The following is a 20,924-nucleotide window of genomic DNA, read 5'->3' on the forward strand; positions in this document are numbered from 1 at the left end:
ACAAAATAACTGTTATTTAATTATTTAACAACCTTTATTCATATCTTAATTGTTTCTCTATATATACCATTGTATTTTCTATTAATCACATATGTAGCAAAGTTTTTTATCGTATCGTTACATATGGCAGCATTTTTATCTTCGACAGACGTTGAAAATGTAACGCAAATAATATTAACAATATTAAGTAACAATATTAAGTATATGATTAATATTAAGTAACATTTTCCAGTGTTTAAGATTATTTTGCACAGAACAAAAAAATAACATTTATAATATATAAAACTTTCAAATTGAGAGATGCCTGAGAGCAACCACATTGAGTGCTTATTAAAACAAAATTATCACTAAGATTTTTGTGTTTACACGTGATTAAACTTTGATAAAGCACTAAACCTGTATTGTCAAAGCTTTATCCTTCATTCTTTATGGTTTCTATTGCATTGCAAATCTCGACTATTTATTGCATGATATTTCAACATGTTGACGAAATTTTACTCTTTTGTTCGTATTACACATTTTGTATCTAAATTCTAATTTCTAACATTGTTATTAACATTTCGTGTGAAACGTTCAATATTTTCGATCACATGAAAGAATTGACAAAGGGATCGATTCTATTAATTCTATTAATTATGAACGCATGTTTCATTTCTGATCCAGCAGAAAAGTTTTGTCACACGAGTGCGTTAATTGAAACAATAACATTTGCAAAGGATGGAATAACGCTCATTTAGGACAATTAGCTTCGTAAAACTAGGAAATTTCATAACATTATAATCCCTTGTTAAAATACAAATATTTCGGTATTTCACCGCCTTCGCAATTCTTCTTCAGCAACTCGTAGTTTTCTGGCTCCCACCGCTGCAGAGTTGTTGCTTTGATGGAACTGTAAAATACGATAAAATAAGATAACAACAAAATAAAATAAAAGTGAGGAATAGCTATGGACATGTCGGATATGTGAAAATATTATTTACCAATTTTGCGGGAACAACGCACATGCCGTTGGTACCATAAACGTTAGTCTAAAAGGAAAATAAAAATTTCATTAATAATTGAATAATAATAATATAAGGATGCCAGTTAGATTGTGATTAAATAAGAAGAACAGAATACTCACGAAACTCCGCACATCATAATTTGCATAGGCGCGTGCAGAGGTCTAATTTTTTGCATCCACGCGTATTTCTCCAACCTTTCCATTATAGGCGGCAGAATAACTGTGGAAATTATTATTTTAATTAGACAGATGTAATATTTTAATAACGCAGAAACCAATTCGTAGAATATTTTTAATGAGCAATTTATATGTAATAATATTGAGATAGTATTGATTTATATATATTCATTCGATACGTACGCATGCCGGGTGCGCACATGACGATTCTTGAAATAACGACTTGACTGATGCCTTTTATGGCTGCGAGCTAAAATTATTAATTAATTATTAAAATTTATTGTAAAAATCTAAAATGTCTAAAATTCTAAAATAAAGTATAAAATATAAAAGGTACATTGATTTTCATAATGAAGTAAAGATTTAATGCGACAGACTCGAGAGCTCACCTTCGATCTTGTAAGTTTTCTACCGTCTTCGTCAATGAGATCCACGCCGTTACTGATTTCGTTTTGTCTCATTAGAGGGATATTAGCGCAATTAGCGGCCGCCACTGCTGCGAACGGAACATACCTCTGAAAATATTTTAAAGATCTATTCAGAGCACAATCTAGAACGAGTTTCTTGAAAAATAAGAACTATCAATTTTTTAATTTTTTTCTAGCGAATTAAAATTAATTATTCTAAATTATGTCAAAAAATAATTATATGCCACTTACATAAAACAATGTAAGATATTCTATATAGTCTTTAAATTGCCTTCGCAAAACTTACAGCCATCAAAGGGCTTGCGCGTTTCTCCCAATATGATTTACATCCTATCGCGGTTATCATCGCCGCGACGGTGGCACTGATGTAAGCTGCACCTAGCTGGTTGGTGGTTATAGGACTGTTAGCATTTCTGTTGGTGTAATTGACGAGAGCGTTAAAAGATTGATTGACCCATTGCCAGAAAACCACCGCTTGCGTTGTTCTAAAAATCAAATCAAATATCTCTTGTATCTAAAAGAAATATAACAATTATTGCAAAAAAAAAACTCTCGAATTAAGAAATAAAATATTATATAATTTAATAAATAGAATAAAATATTACTTATCAATATTAAACCTAGATTTAAAAAATGAATAATTAATATTCTTTTCTTTTTACAGCTTGGAAGATTTTATCACGATATCGATAAAACTAAAAATAAAAATGTTCAATATTGAGCAAAGGAACAATCTGAAAATATTCTGCAAAAACCTATAAAATTGGAGCATAGCGCCGGTGATGGCCATTCCACCTGGCACTTGGAAAGACATTCTGCCAAAGACATTTTGTAGGTCGCCGGTGTCAGGATGAAAGGCTGACTCGTACAGCTTCTTCGCATAGATGATTTGTTCTCTGGTCGTATCAGCTGGTTCTTTGCCAAGTCTACAAGGTATATACAACCATTTCCGAGTGATTAGAAAACATGAAATAACGAATGAAGACAGCAAATTGCCTTACACATTGTTATTTAATAACATTAATTTTCATAATAAAGTTTAATAAGATTTCAAATTCAAGTTTTTAATTATTTCAAGAATTAATTGTAAATATTTTAGAATTAATCACAGAGTTATATTGAAATTATATTGAATACTATAAAAATTTTTTCGACCAATCAATGAATGTGGATTCTGCAGAAAATAAAAATCTTTAAATATATATATTTTTGCAATTACCTGTATTGTTCGCATAATGTTTTAGCAGCTAATAATTCTGATTCGGGCACGACGCAAGTGCGGAAGTCGGTCATCCACGCAAAATATTTCCATCTTCCCACGAAACTGCTGAGATCCCACAAGGGCTTGTCCAGATCCAGTCTCTCGCTCGTCATCGTGGACGATCAAGAGATTTTTCCACAGATCTAATCAAAAATATAATAATTCGTAAGTAATAAGACACTGTCATAATCAATTACAAAAATTAGAACATTTTCAATACATTTTGAAATTATTCTTTTAATTATTTTTCCTTAATATCTCACTTCAATAATTATCCAATATTTACTTATTTATTTTATCTGCACGCGAACAATATTTCAGGAAGAAATATACGTATTTTTGATCTTCAATCAAATGATAAACGCGTTCTTACGTTTTGCAATAAACCGAGTGTACCTTCGTAACGTTACAAGAAGTCTGACAAAAATGAGGGTATTTATAGTTTTGGTGTGCGAGCACATGCAAAATAATGCACGGCAGTTGAGCATTTTAACATATACATTTTAATATATACGAAAGAATTTCTGCTCATTGTTACTAACAATAAGATATAATACACGATATTTTTTATGAATAAAAAAACGATAATAGTTATAAAACAAAAACCGATGTGTGTACAAATTTCCTTTAACGTGGAGAACTAACTGTGAAATTGTTTTAATAGGCAAAATTATTTTTTTTACACAAACACTAAGCAATATAATTTTTAAGTTGTTTTGAAACCACATTTTTTGTCTTCTTTTAAGTTCCTCTTCGTCAACAATTCTTAATCTTCGTTTTTGAGATACAGATACAGAAAGATAAATGCATTTATATTATTTTCTCAATTTTGATATCAAATGTTTTTTAAATCACCTTGTTTGAAAATATTTTTGGCGGCACAGGATTAAAATATGTGTTCTGACGTATTATATTAAATTTAACAAAAAAATCAGATTTTTATATCAAGCCTTTTTAAACCGAAATTATACGGTTGCAAGCGCGAAACTTCGAAAGCTTACACGAATATGCGTTTAATTATCAGGCTGCAGCAAGATATAAATCCTGATTTTTAGATAATTGCAATGACATTGGAATTGATAACGATTACCTGATAACGATAATTTGAAAGTTTTACGGACTAAAATATATATCTATTGTAAAAAAGCCAAAAATGCTGTACAAAATGATCGAATTTCTGATTTTAGAAATGCAATGAGCAGCCATGTCACGTACGAAATAAGATAAAGAAACGTTTCTTGAAAGTCGCAGTGACGTGGGATCATACGCAACGTCATGACGGAATTGATCAACACCATTGAGCATTATCGGAGTTGTGCCATTCACGTGTATAAGTCAACGCTAATGAGCCGAGTGCAAGTCGAGATTGACACGAGTGTATCACACCGTCAAGGGACCTGACACACTTTTCTATCGTTAGTTTTTTTTTAAATTTAATTCAATTACTTAGTCAACAATTAATTAAAATAGACTGAGTAGTTTCATTAATCAAACTGAAATATGAAACCTCGAACGATTAAACAAAATTGGTTCCCTCTTCACTTATTACATTGCCATTTAATTAAGCTAATTTAGTGTAATTAAAATCAGTCTCAACTTGATTACATGTACTAATATAAAAATGCATGATTTTTCAGAGATTCTTTTCTTCGAAGATGGTCTTCCTCGGTTTCCCTATCGATGTCGGCATATGAACCGAGCCTGCATCGTTTCCAGCTATTAAGAAAAACGTGTGAACACGGCTTAACACGCTGAGAGCACGCACTTTTCGCAAGACGTACACGCGTTGTGTCAACACTCCTCTCTCACGTCACTTTACGTCTTCCGACCGTCTATCAACCCGGTGTCGGCGAAGAGGTCGCAATCGCGAAGAACGACCTAGTTCCGTCAATGGAGATTGCATGTACCTTCGTCGCTGCGCCGGCAACCACCAGTAGTCAACCGATTCCTCGTTACATGAAACGTCCAGCTACAACATACATAAAGAATATGAGGAAGGAGAATTTCTCGAAAACAAGATCCGCCCTCGCCTTACGCAACGCTTTATTAAAACATATAAATCCGTCACTCGCTTACCGTGGTACCTCTGGAACCACGCTCGGCCGTTCTCGGCCGTTCCGTTCTTTGACGTCGACGAGCGCCGAAGTCGAGGAAGAGGCAGCTGATCGCACGACGAAGGTTGCTTGCTACGCTACTGTCACCGGCGAACGTGTCCCTCAATGGGGTGGCTACACCGAGGCATGTTTCACCTCCTCGCGACATGCCTGACATCAGCGATTCGACTTACGTCATCATCTGAAACACGCAAAATCCAGAAATGAAGCTACCGATGATACATTATAATTTTTGGAGTAAATTGGTAGCAATAGAATGACGAAGGAAAGGATGATCTCGGATCCCGTGGGACTCTTTTGAAGAATCCTCAACGTATACGGACCTGACACGACCCGCCTCCAGCTCGCGCAAGCGCACCCGGGATGACGGAGCGGCCAGCTGTGCCGTAGGCTCTGCCAGGCTGAATACTTCTCTACTTCTCAATGCCCTTACTTCGTCCTATTCCCCACCAACCCTCCCGACGACCCTAGAAACCTCGCCTCATGTGGTTTCCACACATAGGAGTCGCCATCGTGTTCCTCACGTCATCCTGCTTTGGCTAACTAGCCGCGAGCGAGCGAGCGAGCAAAAGAGGAAAAGAGGGAGAGAGAGAGGACAGAAACGAGGGGCGGTGCGTCGCGACGCAGAGTGGCGCGACGCGCGAAGAGACGACGAGACGAGACGGACCCGCTCGCTCCTCTCGGGCGGCTCGGAGCGGACAGGAGCGGAGCGGAGAGCGCAAAGCCCACACCATACCAAAGCGCACACCACACCACCAGCTTGCACGCTCGCTCGCTCGCAATAACTCTAAATTCGAGGCAAGATGGCGGCCGCAGCGACGGAGGCCCCATCCGCGCACCTCGCGCTCGCCATGGGCGACAAGATCCTCGTGACCGTCGAATCTGCGCTGTCCGACATCCTCGTGGTGTCCTTCGTCCACGGCGCCAAGTGCTTCCAAGGTGCGCTCCTCGATGCCGCTAAAAGGTAAGATTAAGGAAAGAGAGCGAGAGAGAGGCTCCATGTGTATCCTCATGCTTGGCTCTTTTTCCTTTTGTCTATTTTTTTCTTTGTCCACGGTGAGGACTGGATTATTGTTCCGCTGTCAAAATAATGATGAAATCATCATTCCCTGAATGTGTCGTAAAATTTTACGGAGCAAGATTCCATTTCCGCTCTTGAGACTCAAGGTTTCCGCCGGCTGGAAGAAAGAGAACTTGGGGACTAGGTGATTCATCGATCCGACGATCATCAGGATCAGCTTTTGCAAAAGCGTGATGATAGATTTTTGCACTTCTTCGCTGGATCGAGATTGATGTAGATCCATTAGGATTGCTTCCTACAAGATTTTGTTCACGGAGACCCGAGAACAATGCGCCTTCGAAAGTTGATTGTGTTCGTAGGTATTGGATCGCTATTTACGAACAGAGAATGACGAACGCACGATGGAATGTTTTAAGTTGATGATTAAAAGCCTATCTGGGGTTTGTTGATTTTATTTTCAGGTGGTAAAATGCCTGAGAAGTGTTGGGATAAGAGAGAATAGAAATCGAAGGATAGCTTTCGACTTTTTCCAAGTCTTTCCACCACCCAGCTAGTATTCATTGTAATCTGAAATTATAATTGTTGTTTAAGCGGATATTAATGACTAGACTGTTTTGCGTTTTCTTGTGTGTTTTTCCTTGTTCAAGATGTTATTTTTCTCGATTTTACGTACCTCTGTAGTTCAGGATACGCGGACTCGAGGATATGAGGTTTTCAAGATTAATTGATTCATCTTGTTTTATCGATAGCTATAATCGTATTTCAATCGGAAGGAGCTGGTTGTTTTTCGAAAAACGAATGTCATGTTGATTAAGGAGTGGTTGATCTTTCTCGATTTCGATATGCAGTGATTCTCGAGGTCTTAAAAAACACAAAGAATCAACGATATTTAAAACTTTAAATTTTAAATGTTCAAAAACTCGGGGACCCACGAAATTTTACGCATTGCTGTACACATTTTTTTCCCTTATAATTAATTGTAGAAGGTAGAAACATATCTGAGACTTTTCTCGAATTTTAGAACTGTCGTATGCCAAGATTAAATATAAGATAGATAAAGAATCCAACGGAATGTGATTCATCATTCGGCTTAATATTATGTAATTTTAAATTTTGAATTCTCTCGATTATATCGCGGAATTTAAGATGTTGGGCTTGAAAAATTTAATAATTCGGGATGTTTCAAATCTGACAGTAGTAGAATTCCAAAAGGAATCGTTATATAATCGGAGTAAAATTAGGCGGTTACAAATACGACGTGGGCTCTCGCAATTTTTGACTGTCAGACTTCGAGGATCCTAGACTTTCGAGCCTAATTTCGTTTATAGAATGAGTATGACTCTTGCAACCAAATTTATTTAAAAAAAGATCTCTTGAAAGATCTCTTCAATTGAAAACAGCAACCTCATTCTTTCATATATCATATTTCGCTTCTCGATTATCTCCAAATATTGTAATGGTACATTTTATTTATAAGAGAGATTCTAATGAGAAAGATTTTTAAGAGTTTTTTTTTTATAAAAAATAGTATAGTTCTGGAAATTTTTTATTGCAAACGAAAGGTATAATTATAATATTTGGGGATAATTAAAAAATGAAATATGATATAAAAAATATTAATTATTTTTCAGTTGAAAAGATCTTAAAAAAAATAACTTTATATAATTCTTTTGATATTAATATTTATATTATTTCGTGATTTGTTTCTACAAGTTTTTCAGATTTAAGTTTAAAATTTGGATAGTACAAGCTTTGTTCAAGCTTCGCGAAATTCAGAATTCAAAGATCCTAAACTTTCAAGCTGAATTTATTTCGTTATATAAAATAAATATGAATCGCGCAAGTAAAGACATTTATTTATTTAAAAAATATATTTTTAAATGTATTTTTAGAAGAGATCTTGTATGAGAGACGACTTTATACATAAGTCACTTTTGACATCGCTTCGTTATTACGCTCTTGCAAGTTTTTGAGATAATATATTTTTGAAGCGTAAAATTTGGCCAGCAAGGTGCAAGCTCGGTGAAATTCGGAGCATCAAGGATGACATTGAGGGTCGAGGATATTCAATTACTCCAATCCTCGGATTAAGTTGCCGCAGAGAACGTCGTCGTGCGACGGCCGTCGCTTCCACGATACAGTCGGGGACTTGTGCAAACTCGGCACAAAATCTATATCTCACTTCCTCCGAGATGTAAACAGGCCCGGCAGTACCGAAAGAGCGCTCCGATAATTTCGATAGCTTATCTGTACGATTTTTAATAGGAAGTACGTCCTCGCCTCTCGAATGCTGGCTGGCGCCAGAGTTTACCCGGGATATGGGCGTGACGAATTTGCTCCAGAGTTTCCTCGAACTTCGCCTAGCCTGTCGCAAACACAAGATGTTATATCTTTCATCCATTTTTCTTCCACTTACATATATATATATATATAGATGCATGTATATTTTTATGTACGCGGTGTCTCGCAAGTCGCTTTCTCTCTCGATTCTCTCTTTCTCACCCGCGAGAATTATTATTTTTTTTTCTTTTACGCGATATATCAGATGAATTACCTTGATTAACTTAAGAAGTTCATGTTAAATTAACGAACGATGTTAAATTAATAAAATAATGTATAATGAATTGTTGATTTAAATGAAATTAGAATTTCTAATACATCGAGGCAAGGTGGACTTGAATTAATTGAGAAATATGGATAGGATGAAGAGAGAAATATAAGAAAGTTTCGTGTCACCCGGTACAGGAAAGACTTAAAAAGACTTTGCCGCGATGACTCATGCTCTCGCATAGTAAACGCCACCTTAGTGTTATATCGCTGCTGATTTCTCGTTGATACGAGTAGTCATTTTGATTATTGGGAAATCAACTAAGCGCTTGTTGCACCAAGTTGAACGATGTTTAACCGCGAGTTAATTCGCAAAGTTTTAAAACAGTTCTTGATGTATAGCCACGGTGATGCGTGATATGTCATTTTAAAATTTAATGACGTTTCCAACTGGATTCATTCACTCAAATTATTGTCAACCAAGTTTATATCCGCGAATGATACATTTATTTATCGAACTCTATTATCAAAATTTATTAAACCAATCAAGTATTTATACATTCGAGTTTTATGTTCAAATATGTATAATTATTTATTACTAATTGCGTGTGAACTGTATTTTATTATTAATTAAATTGGATTTATCGAATTAATTGAATATCAAGTTGAATTTGTTTAAAGAAATTTGCTCGCTGATGAATTAATTTTTACGCACAATTATCCAATTGATTCAATTCATATGGGATGAATAAAATTTCGAAATCGCAACCCTGCGCGGTTTCTATCGTATATACCGTCCGAACATCTTTCGCTCGTCCAAGTAGCAATTTTGTTCGTACAATCGCTAGTTTTATTCGTCTCTCCATACGTACAGTTGTCTTTTTTCTCAGCGTACATCGCAAGCCGGGGATATGTGCCCCGTGAGTTCAGAGCTGGACTTCTCGCTACGACCGAACAGCTGTTGCCTGTTTTCTTACCCCCGCGTTCTAGGTTTTCTTGGTCGAGTCGGCCGACTAATGGCAGTCTCGTGTCGCAATTGCACTGCCAAGACTGGCCCTAAACAGAGGGCGAAGGGATTGTTTTTAAGGCCCGATCGATAAAAAACATTAGCCACCGTAGCTCAAGCTTAGTTGTCTCTATGTTACAACCTTTTAGGTATCATATGTCTAAATTTTAGCTAACAACTAATATTTTTTAGCTATAATTTAACGCAGAATTCTATAAATATTAGCTATCAAAGTTGTAATATATAGGGACAGCTAAAATTTAGCTAATTGTTTGCCAGCTAATAGCACATCTGGACTTCAAACTTGAGTTATAATTGAATTACAATTACCTAGTCTAGATTAGCTTGTCTATTGTCCGTTTATGACTATTGTCTTGTATAAGAATGATATAAATGTGATTTTGGTTCCCATCAGCAATGCTTGACACGACGATATCGAAATTGGTATAATTGCGTTTTTTACGTAGTCTTACATCTACTTTTCCGTTGTAATGTATAATTTTATCGAACGAGATATCGGAAAGATAAATAATACAGATGGCAAGATTCTTGCTTACGGCCCTGGAAGCTAGTCGGGGCCACCGACCAGCCAGGCCTGGCTTGTGTCACGTTGTGCACGACGGTATGGTGCGGCACAGAGGTTCCCATATATCCTTTTTCGCTATATATTCTATCATTTTTCTTATTTCATTCTAGAAAAATCATTGATACCGGAATCAACTTTGAAACAAATTTGGCGAAAGTTCCTAACAGCAAACTTCAGAAATTAATCAAGTTATTAAAAGAGAAAGCGAAATTAATTTCTTTCTTTTGCTCAGAAAATAAGTTTATTAATTGATAACGAATGTAAATATTTTGCTAAATAAATAAAGGACAGCCAGAGAACATTCAAAGGATATTTTATATCTTTCGGACATGTGTTGGACTCTATTATAGTTATTTAGCAACATATTTACATTCAATATCAATTAATAAGCTTATTTTCTGAGCGAAAGAAAGATATTTATACCAATTTAGATATAATGGAAATTACATACATGGTATAAATTTTTCGAGAATTAAAAAAAAATTTTTTTTCCGTCAAAATTTTCAATAGATTGTTCCGATAGAATTCTTATTAAACGCTCTATTATATTCGCGTTTGAGAAAGGTTTGACTTGAAAATCGATAACTTAATTAGTAGGTGACAATCCAAGGACATGAATTTATTAGACTGCGGAACGGAATTTATTGATCTTCCTCGACGTCGAGAGCCAAAACACGTCCCAGCTGTGCGGCTCACGAACGATCCAAGGTTGAGAACCCCCAATATAGTGGTCTCGTGTTCGTCAGGAACAAAGGGAATATCGTCGACGTCTCTGAGAACGCCACCATTTGCGGGTCGAAACTGCGAATGTGTGCGTGGACACAAAGCAGAGAAACAGCCACGTATGCCACACCGTAGTCCACATTAACCGCTTGCTTTATTAACTTAAGAAATGAGCCAGTTGTTACAGTTGTTTTTAACGAGATAATTGACAACGTCGGAAAAAGGAAATTATATAACTTAACTGCGCCAAGCGGAAGATTAACAACATTCGATGTTTTATGAAAAAAGGCTCCTGGCTACTTAAGAGCTTCCCCTCTAAGTTTATTTAAATTTAAAGCTAATAACTCTATGTCGCCATTGAAGCAAAATTGAGTGGGAAAGAGAGAGACTCGAAGTAATCCTGGAATTTTAATAAATTTGTATAGCTTAGTTGGTCGTGCAAATTTATTAGAAACTGAACGAGTGGGTATTGAATTTGTCATCAGTTTGATCAGCAATCATTTTCACGTCGTGAATCTGCTGATTCTCGATATGCCCGCCTAGCAATTTTTCTTCCCTCGCGCTCAAGCTGACTCGGAATTTTGAGGGTCTATCTCGTATCGAGACCCAGAAAATATTAATGGATATACCGTCAGAGGCTGTCGCTCATTGTACGCTTCTCTCGAATCAATACCATGACATGGCCGTGTTGTCGGTGCACGAGAAGCCGGCGAAGCATACCCGCAAGCGTTGCCCAATCTTTTGCCTAGTCATTCTCGTTTTGAGACAGTTTCCATCCGAAGGTCTCCACGCAACAATCTGACCGACTCACTTTCCGCGATAGACCTGAGAAAATTAATCTTAAAGTCTTAAAGTCGAGAAAATTTAGAAAGCGTAAAAATTCAATATTAAAATTGAAAAAATAAATCACTCGTCACTTTTTTTAATTATAGAAGTTAACATATAATAATTCACGAAATTTCCCCGAGCGTAAAAAGGAAGTAAAGAGCCAAAGGAATCGAAACGTAGCATTTTATACGGAATATTTCTTAAAGGGATATATTTATTTTTTTTTGTCAATTGATTTCATAATATATATAAGTAAATCCATTATCGTACAATAATTTATTTTAATCTCTAATCAAGTAATTATAACTTTAATAAATTCTTGAGGACGAGGGTACATTCATTATTTGCTGTATTGTCAATCAAAACTTTAAGGCTCCTAGATCCTCGTCGCAGCCATATTGGATTGTGACGTCAGAAGCGAGAAAGCATATGTTGAAAATTCTTAGATGCCATTTTTAATTAAATATTAAAAGATATTTCGATGAAACATTATTTCAGATAGCTTTAGCACTTTTAAAATACCTTGAAAACTATTCCTTTCCCTTGACAGTCAATCAACAACCAAAATGATCTCAGATTTCGGAATGACTGCGCATGTGCAAAGATCATGTCTCATATTATAGTCATTTTACATCTGTTGATTGATTATAAAGGATAGTTTTCGAGATATTTTAAGAGTGTGCTAAAGCGATCTGAAGTGCTTCATCAAAATCTTTTTATTACTTCGAAATGGCTAATCTAAGAATTTTTAGCGAGTGTTTTCTCGCCTCTGACGTCACAAATCCAACTCGGCGAGGAGCCAGGAGCCTTAAAGGATGTTCAAAACGCGAAAGGTGTCATGATACATGTTTTTAAGTATTATTAAAATTTTGGGACCGTGCTAAAATAATACGCCACGAATAATTGTGTTCCCGCAGAGGCCTTCCCTGCGGAGTTCAACCCCCGGAGCCGGTATTGGACCCCGATGGCGACAAATTGGCGACGATCGCTGCGCGCTTCAGCTACTTCCAGGAACGGAAGATCGCGTCCTCGGCGTCGGCGACCGCCCTTGTCGCCAAGGTCGACCTTCGCAAGAGCATCAATCCGCCCGCCAGATACAAAAACGCGAGGCCCACGGTGAGACTGAGGCCTCGTCAGGTGCTCTGTAGTAAGTGCCGGTCAATATGTAACGAAAACAGTGAGAATGTCGACGTCAGCAGGAAGCGAAAACACGAAGAGGCGCAACAGCCGTCGCAGCAGGTATCGTGAACGTTGCTTGTCGAGAGATATACCGGGTGTTTCAGAACTGGCGGTAAAGTTTTTAATTCCTGGTATCGTTCGGAGACGATTTTTTCTCGGCGAAAATGTCGAGACACCAATAACTTTCGAATTGTAAGCAGTTGAAAATAAAGGCTTTTTTTGGAAAAACTAAGTCTTGTGGAAATAAAATATTAACAGTTAATTTTAGTAGTTTGCTTTAATAGAATTTTAATATAAGGCTTAGTTATATAAAGACTATTATATAACAGTAAAAATTGAGAACATGCTAAAAATGATAGCTTCCCTCAAAATTTTTACTAAGGAAAAATCGTCTCCAAATGATACCAGGAATCTGACATTAAGAACTTCCGCCAGCTCTGAAACACCCTGTATACATAAAAATCTTAAGAGAAGAAAACTTAAAAAAATTTAAACCTATCTCTTTTTATCTCTTTAAAAACTCGAAACTCATAACTTTTGGTATTAAACGCGCGATAACATAGATCAGCAATTCTGGTATCTTCTGATAAGTTTCTTAGATTTTGATAAGCGATCGATTCTTTTTTGGTAACTTTAAACCTCTCTATCAACCTTATCGAAGTTTCAACAGAATTGCTACATATTAGATCTTCGATCTAACAAGTTAACTTGTACAATGCACGAAAGACGTGAAAAACTTTTTTGCGATTCCATCAGTTCGTTCCGGGTTCGACGAGAAGAAGCGATCGTCGTTGCGGTCAGCAGCCACAAAAGACACAACGGACGCTATTATCGGAATGTCAGACGGAAAATTCGACCTCCAATCAAGCGACGACGAAGACGACAACCTCGAGTAGTACCGATTCGTCGAAAGTGGGAGCATCGTTGATTCCGAAATTGTCGAGACTGCAGCCTAATGAGATCAGTACCGCAATTCAGAGCTCTGGCCAATTATCTGGTATTTATTTTTCACACATATTTGTTATACTTTCGATGAAAAAAATGATTGACGTTAACATATTACTGCTGAATAATTTAAGAGCATAGCTCAAATGAAGCTATATGCATATATAAACGATTAATTCAATAATTAATTTAATGATATAAGCGAAGATTAATTAACATATTTTGTATAAAAAAATTAAAACAATTATTACGAGGCATTTCAAGAAATTCTTCTTTCAAATAAGTAATTTACGCTTTTGCGATTTATTGGATTTTCTAAACTTTATATGCTAGTCATGCGCTATATGTCAATTGCCACGTATTAGATACGTAAAGAAAAAAACTGAAGAGCATAAATTATACTAAATTATGCACATCAGTTATTAAAACCGGTTGCATAAATGGAAGCAAAGTTCGAGTCTTGAGAATTAAACTTTGTTACAATATTATTATCGCGAGTATATTCCGATAATATAAGATCTGTTAATTATCATTCAATCATACACAACAGTAAGCTATACACACAAATTTAATTTAATTTAATTTATTAGTATCAAAATATATAAAAAATATTAGAGATTATATTATATTTATGAATATATCAAAAATTATGTAACACATTCTAATTTATTTAAAGGTAAAACCTGACATGAAAATAATATTTAAATATACGATAATTCTAGATCCCATTTAGATTTGCACATGCTAGAAAAAATTTCACACGGCTGGATGGTTATTTCAGACAAAGTGAAGCTTGCAGCGAGCGCGCAATCTACGCACTGGCCTGTTAGTAACGAGGAGGAGGCGTCTTTAAGGAACGTATTAACGTCATCGCAGGAGCGGGTGGAATCGTCCGCAGACTGCGACAACAATCCTTCAATGGCCTATTGCGCTACGCCGAGGAGGCTAAGCAGTTCAGTCAGTGGAGAGCGCGAAAATTCCCGAGGAGGAGGAAAAGAAGACCTTCGCAGCCGCGGACTCGACGATGAGATTGAGAACTGGCAGAGTGCCGAGGAAGAAACGCTCGGTGGGTTCGATGGAGGACCTCTGGGACGAATCTGTGTTCGAGGATCCCACGAGGACCGCCAGGACCACGCCGGTGATCAAGATCTCGTTTGGCGCGCAGGGCGAAGGAACTGTGCTGAAGATACCCGCGAAACCTCAAGATCCTGACGCGTACGAGCAGGAGACCGACGACGCTGACGATGCCCAACAAGAGAGGGATCCCCTGGAATTACCCAGATCCTTCGGCAACGATTACGAGGGTGAGGAGGATGGGCAGGAACAGGTGGATCCTCAGAAGCAGGATGTTGTGAAGGACGCCAGCGCGAAAGCGGCGAAACGGGCTTTGAAGAAGGCGAAAAAGGAAGCTAGGAGGAAGATGTTGGGCGGAGTATCACCAGCAAGATCGCCGTGTAACGGTTCGCCTAGGTAGGAACACATTACCTAAATCTAAGGATTCATACATAGGGAGAATTTTCCCTTAGAATTTACCCTGAAAATCATGGTAATCTAAGACAATATAATATTAAAAGAATTTTATAAGTGTTCTTCTAATTAACATTTACCACAATAAAAATATTAATATCTATCACATAAGATATCTTATTGTGATAGATATTAATATTTTTATTGTGGTAAATGTTAATCAGAGAAACTGTTACAAAATTCTTCCAATACCATATTATCCCATGATTACCATGATTTTCAAGGTAAATTCTAAGAGAAAATTCTCTCCGTGTACAATTTTATCAATCAAATATCTATAAAAATACATTATGATTATATTATGTAACTGTAACGAGAAGAAGTGAAATGACAATATTATTTATATTCCAGATACAATCCCACGTATGACCCGCTTTCGTACCATCGTCGGAAACACAAGGTGAAACATAAAAAGAAGCACAAGGAAGGTCGAAAGCACAAGAATCAGTCGCAACAAGAACAACCGGAGTCTGAACAACCTTGCCCAGATTCCGTGGAACGAGAGCAAGAGCAGGAACAGGAGCAGGAACAGCAACAGCAGCACCAGCAAAACTGGAACGTTTTGCCGGGCAGCGGCGAATCCTACAGAGCTATCAAGGAGCAGTGCCTGAAGCAGAAGCTGTCGATATCTTTAAAGAGGCTCAACACGAACGCGTACGCTCGCTGTGATTACCCCGTGAGCAATGCGTCCTCCGGCTGCAAGAGTTCCGGCGGTAGTAGCGACGAGTTGAGCGAACACGAGCCAGAGGTAGAAACCGCGCCAGACTTCCCGCCGCATCAGTCGCATCCTCTGGTCATGCGTCTAGCCGCTACTCCTGTGGCACACTGCCACACGGCGAATGGGAGACGCATGGACGTGGGCGACGTGGTGTGGGGCAAGATTCACGGTTTTCCCTGGTGGCCCGGCAAGGTACGTACAAAGTACAGGATTTCAAGAGAACATTCCCAAGTAGCAAACTGACGTACGTGATCAAACGTCAAAATGACGTACGCTTTCCTACCTGGATTAATCTTTGTTTAATAAATCTTTAATTCGAGACGTTAACACGTATTTTATTATACGCAGGTACTAAGTATAACAGTGTCCTGTAAAGAAGACGGAACCTCTTCGGGTCCTCAAGCTCATGTGGCTTGGTACGGATCGTCTACGAGTTCACTAATGTCCTGCGATCAACTGAGTCCCTTCCTGGAAACCTTTAAAGTATGCTCCTTTAAATAATATGTACAATAATAAAAAATAGAAATATAGTTAAATTTTGAAGTTAATTTTATAATGATTTTTGATAATGATTTTGATGAATTTGTTTATAATGATTGTGAATCTGATTTTGTTTAGACGCGGTACAACAAAAAGAAACGCGGCCCGTACAAGGAAGCGATACGGCAGGCCCAGAACGAGGCTCGGAGTCAGATCACGCCTAACTCGACTAGCAGTGTGTTGAACGTCTGTGGCTCGCCCCGTGAGGTCAACGTCCTCTCTTAAGGGAAGTCCTTCTCTGACCATTCCTTACTGCCGAGCATCCGTCGGCGTGATAATTAAAGCGCTCGCGGCAAGAAAGTACCGACTGAAAAATAATCGACAGGGCTCCGAACTTTTGCTTAATTTTTCATTTATTTTCTTCAAACTTTACATATTAGTAAAGTTGTAAAGATTTTCTTTGATAATTATATTGAGAGTAATATTGAGAATTTAATTTATAGATATGATTAATTTAAACGCATATTAAAGATTCCAATAAGGAATCTTTAATTGTGAATCTTTAATCCGCGATTATTTTGATTTTATAAAATGTCTGCATTGTAGATCTTTGACTACGGATTTCTAAAACTGATTTTGTTTTCACACACATTTTCTTATCGTAATCATTATTACTGTTGACCGAAGTCCAATGCGATAACGCTCTAACGTCACATGTACGAGTCAACGCTGATTTCCCATGAGCGCTTGCATTAACGATGGATCGGAATTGTCGTGTAACATATAAAATTTTGTACATACCCTTTAACGCTAATGAAATAGTAACTGATCGATGTTTTGTCAACCATTTGTCTCGCGATTAATCGCTTGGAGCTAACAGCATCGATAGATTCGATTAATTTTAAATAATTTTGATATATTTTGTTGCATGAATTGCAACATATATATATATATATATATAAATTATATATATAATTATATAAATTATATATATAATTATATAAAGTTAAATATATAATTATATTGCTAAAAAAATACTTTTTTTAAATAAATTGTCAATCCTTAGATTCTGAAATTGTTTTGAGAAATTTGAAACTAGTCGCAATATATTTAAATTTTCTCAATTGCTAATTTCTGAAAGTTCATATTCCTTAATGCCGAAATTGCGAATACAATAATCCATAGATCTGGGATCTATCTCAGAATTGTAATACTTTCGCGTTTTAATGAAGTAACATAATTTGAGCCTCGTTACTGGATTGATGGATCGTAATGTGTTTCTGAAATTTAACGGTGTGCTCCTGTGGTAGGATTAGATTTAAATGCAAATTTTCATTTAGCTTCGACAAAAATGTTTGTGCGGTCGACTAGCTCCCGGCGAATCAAATCGCGAACATTTACTGCCATCGTCACTGGCTTTTCTGTCCTCGGCTTACCAAGCGGACGATAGCGTAAAAGTCTTACTATCTAGATATCTCTAGACTAATCATAAGTATTCACTGTGAGGTTCGTAATTATTTCTTTCGTTGGTTAATCTCTCAAATATCTCGGCCGACGTGATTCGCTATACTTATCCAAAAAATTAATAATTAAATTATTACTAAAAATGTAACAATTAATCTGAGAAACAACCATCTCAGACTGCACATTATTATATGCAGTATATTTTTCAGACTTAATATGTATATATAAAAAGTACTTATACATTTTTAATTTTTATTCGTGTAATGCCCTTTTGGGGTTTTCTTCGAGAGAGAAGTAGCAACATGGGATTTGAGGGATTAAGTATATGAATTATTGGTAACAATTAATTATTTCCGACGGCCGCCATAGTGATTCGAGTCGCAGATATAACTGGACAAAGAAACGCTGCGTATGCTTGGGATTGTATTTAAATGTAAATTTTTATTCCTCTCCGAGACAAAGACAGCCAATGTTTACGCTTCGTGCCAACACTGCCGTGTAATTAAACAATCGATCGTTTGATCTTCGAGCAACGACAATTGTAAAGCAACTTTGTACAACAGTCATAGGTAAATTTCGATTCCTAAAAACATTACTTAACTATAGAAAAGCAGAATTTTTTAAAAGAAACTTATGCGGTAATGAGAAATTTTCAATTTTTAACTTCAAACTGAAAATGTAAAAAATTAAATGTGACAATTTTTTTATTTAACAGATTTTCATAATAAATTAAAAAATTGATAAATAAAATTCTGAAAATTTGCGTATGCAAATGATTAAAAAAGTTTGTTAAACTTAAACTTCAACTCAATAATATTAATTGCAAAAAAGTAAAGACAACCAGCTTATTAATGAAAATTATTACAATGCTTGAAAAATTCTAGAATTACCATTCGTGAATTATTTCAGAAAAAAATAATAGATCGAAACATTTGTTTCAATTCTAAAAAGAATATTGCAGAACCGCAACAGTACTTAAAAAATCCTGATTATTGTTACATCGATGTTGTGCCACTGCCTCGACGCGATTTTCTTCCATAAAAGATTACTTTGTTCAATTGATAAATCATTATCAATTAATTTCTTTTTCGCAATATATTGATAATAATTTATATACATATCCTATGAAAAGAAGATCTTATTCGAAACTAATTTTATTTTATTTGGAATTGATCGTAATAAATTTTCAAGAGATTCCAAATTTACAGATTAGAAAACAAATAATTTTTTAATCCCCACTAAATGCTATGAATTATTAAAATAATTTTGTAATTTTTATTAGATTGAAACTTAGAAAAAAAAATTAATTGGATTAATCGCGAAACGAGTCTTGCAATTGCATTTTGTGAGAAATGTAAAGAATTTTACAAAATCGGTTGCGACATACTTTTTGTTTAATTATTAGTTTGCATTAAACATGGATGATTATTCCTGACACGTCGATTATAAACTGATGCGAAAAGACGAGAATGTATGTATGAGAGAGAAAAAGCGAGAGAAAGAGAGATTGAGAGAGAAGAGTGGAAAGTAAGGTGTTTTAAGTAACTGTGATTTTTTTGCAAAATGTTTTATATATATATTATATATATGTACGTTATATACATAAATATGAATTAATTTCTACACATAATATAAACGATGTTTCGATGTCGCTGTGTTTATACGGACTAGGCTAACATATCGTTAACGAAAATTATTATTATGATCATTATTATTATCATTATTATTATTAATGATGATTATTATGATTATTATTCCTTATTATTGTTGCGGGGCTCGAGTGTTGCTGATTGCTTACTGTAAGTATATGAGGATAAATCGTATCGTCGATTATTAGCGCATTTTTACCGCCTCATTAAAAAAAATGGAAATGGAAATGACATGAATTCGTCGAAGAAAACTTTTGTGCATTATATTTTCTTCAAATTTGTTTATTAGAAAAATTTTGTTATTCGTATTTAGGAGGAAGGCGCCGTTTTAATTTACACCAGTTGCTTTATTTAATTTCTTTCTCATATCTCATGTGTTAAATAAGTATTTATGTGTGACAAAAAAGGTATTCGTACCACGCATTGGTTCGCCATAAAATACATTTTCTTCAGACATTTTTATTCATGAATAATTATATAAATATATACATATATATGTATATATATATATATATATATATATATATATATATTTAAAAATTTTTAAATTATATATACATATAATAATAATAATAAATTTTAAAATAATATATATATATATCATTTTAAATACATATTTATTATTATTGTTAAGTATGTGTATATTCTTCGTTTTATGTGCCAAAATAAAAATTTTGTATTTAAATCTTTTGAGATTTTGTGTTTTAAGTGTAACAAGAAAATATTGTATAAAAATTTTAAATTGGGAGAGAAATTTATTTATTTATTATTTATTGAAAAATATTTGAATAAATATGGAAATAATATTCTTATGGCGAATCAATCTTTCTATACGAATATTTTTGCGCACCGTAATTAGCGTGTTGATTTAAGTACACAATTAAACATTAATTTATGATATAATCGTAATTAATTTGGCGAAATTTTCAGGTGAACGAATCTTTTGAATAAATCGGCATATCTACCTCAAGCTCGTTCTTCATTTTTTTATTCGCCCTACTTAAACTCAACTTAATTAATATTTTTCCACAAATGTACCTAAATGATTCTAGCAAGTTTATTATAGCGAGATCATATACAGGATGTCTCAGAACTGGCGGAAAAGTTTTGAATGGCAGATTCCTGGTATCATTCGCAGACGATTTTTCCTCATCGAAAATGTCGAGACACCTATAATTTTCGAATTATAGCTAAACAGTTGAAAATAAAGGCTTTTTTTGAAAACTAAGCCTTGTGGAAATAAAATATTAACAGAACTACATTCTTCA

At 35.5% G+C, this 20,924-nt stretch overlaps 3 protein-coding genes across 6 annotated transcripts; 2 read left to right on the plus strand and 1 right to left on the minus strand.

Annotated features, from left to right (window-relative positions):
- Positions 1 to 12: 12 nt before the first annotated feature.
- Positions 13 to 5,678, minus strand: Sfxn2 (sideroflexin 2). 4 transcript variants are annotated; one of them, XM_029304766.2, is made up of 11 exons: positions 5,307 to 5,678; positions 4,946 to 5,164; positions 4,777 to 4,838; positions 2,828 to 3,012; positions 2,364 to 2,534; positions 1,895 to 2,093; positions 1,570 to 1,695; positions 1,364 to 1,430; positions 1,124 to 1,223; positions 981 to 1,028; positions 13 to 889 (listed from the first exon to the last, which is right to left on the minus strand). In XM_029304766.2, the coding sequence occupies exons 4-11, from the start codon at positions 2,980 to 2,982 to the stop codon at positions 775 to 777; spliced, it is 981 nt and encodes a 326-aa protein (XP_029160599.1). In that variant the 5' UTR covers positions 2,983 to 3,012; positions 4,777 to 4,838; positions 4,946 to 5,164; positions 5,307 to 5,678; the 3' UTR covers positions 13 to 774. The 4 variants fall into 4 exon arrangements, with proteins under 4 accessions (XP_029160599.1, XP_029160607.1, XP_029160617.1 ...); XM_029304774.2 differs by lacking the exons at positions 4,777 to 4,838; positions 4,946 to 5,164; positions 5,307 to 5,678 and adding an exon at positions 4,635 to 4,770; XM_029304784.2 differs by lacking the exons at positions 4,777 to 4,838; positions 4,946 to 5,164; positions 5,307 to 5,678 and adding an exon at positions 3,725 to 4,061.
- Positions 2,834 to 5,234, plus strand: LOC146723123 (uncharacterized). Its single transcript, XM_085483032.1, has 2 exons — positions 2,834 to 3,034; positions 4,057 to 5,234. The coding sequence occupies exon 2, from the start codon at positions 4,760 to 4,762 to the stop codon at positions 5,135 to 5,137; it is 378 nt and encodes a 125-aa protein (XP_085339158.1). The 5' UTR covers positions 2,834 to 3,034; positions 4,057 to 4,759; the 3' UTR covers positions 5,138 to 5,234.
- Positions 5,629 to 20,626, plus strand: LOC114932476 (uncharacterized). Its single transcript, XM_029304699.2, is given in 8 exon segments — positions 5,629 to 5,947; positions 12,612 to 12,933; positions 13,630 to 13,870; positions 14,600 to 14,775; positions 14,777 to 15,288; positions 15,697 to 16,255; positions 16,412 to 16,546; positions 16,682 to 20,626. Coding segments are annotated over 8 exon segments (2,253 nt in total). The 5' UTR covers positions 5,629 to 5,786; the 3' UTR covers positions 16,829 to 20,626.
- The last annotated feature ends 298 nt before the right edge of the window (positions 20,627 to 20,924 follow it).

Source organism: Nylanderia fulva, unplaced genomic scaffold (genome assembly GCF_048542155.1).
Source record: "Nylanderia fulva isolate GAGA-0341 unplaced genomic scaffold, ASM4854215v1 Scaffold23, whole genome shotgun sequence".
Lineage (NCBI taxonomy): Eukaryota > Metazoa > Arthropoda > Insecta > Hymenoptera > Formicidae > Nylanderia > Nylanderia fulva.

What these genes read in the sequence shown, in the direction of transcription:
- LOC146723123 (XM_085483032.1), top strand. Translation starts at nt 4,760, where the DNA reads ATGGAGATTGCATGTACCTTCGTCGCTGCGCCGGCAACCACCAGTAGT.
- Sfxn2 (XM_029304766.2), bottom strand. Translation starts at nt 2,982, where the DNA reads ATGACGAGCGAGAGACTGGATCTGGACAAGCCCTTGTGGGATCTCAGC. An exon ending in GCGCAAGCCCTTTGATGGCT is followed by an intron (nt 1,696 to 1,894) that starts GTAAGTTTTGCG and finishes AAATATTTTCAG; the next exon opens with AGGTATGTTCCGTTCGCAGC. An exon ending in CATGTGCGCACCCGGCATGC is followed by an intron (nt 1,224 to 1,363) that starts GTACGTATCGAA and finishes TAATTTCCACAG; the next exon opens with TTATTCTGCCGCCTATAATG.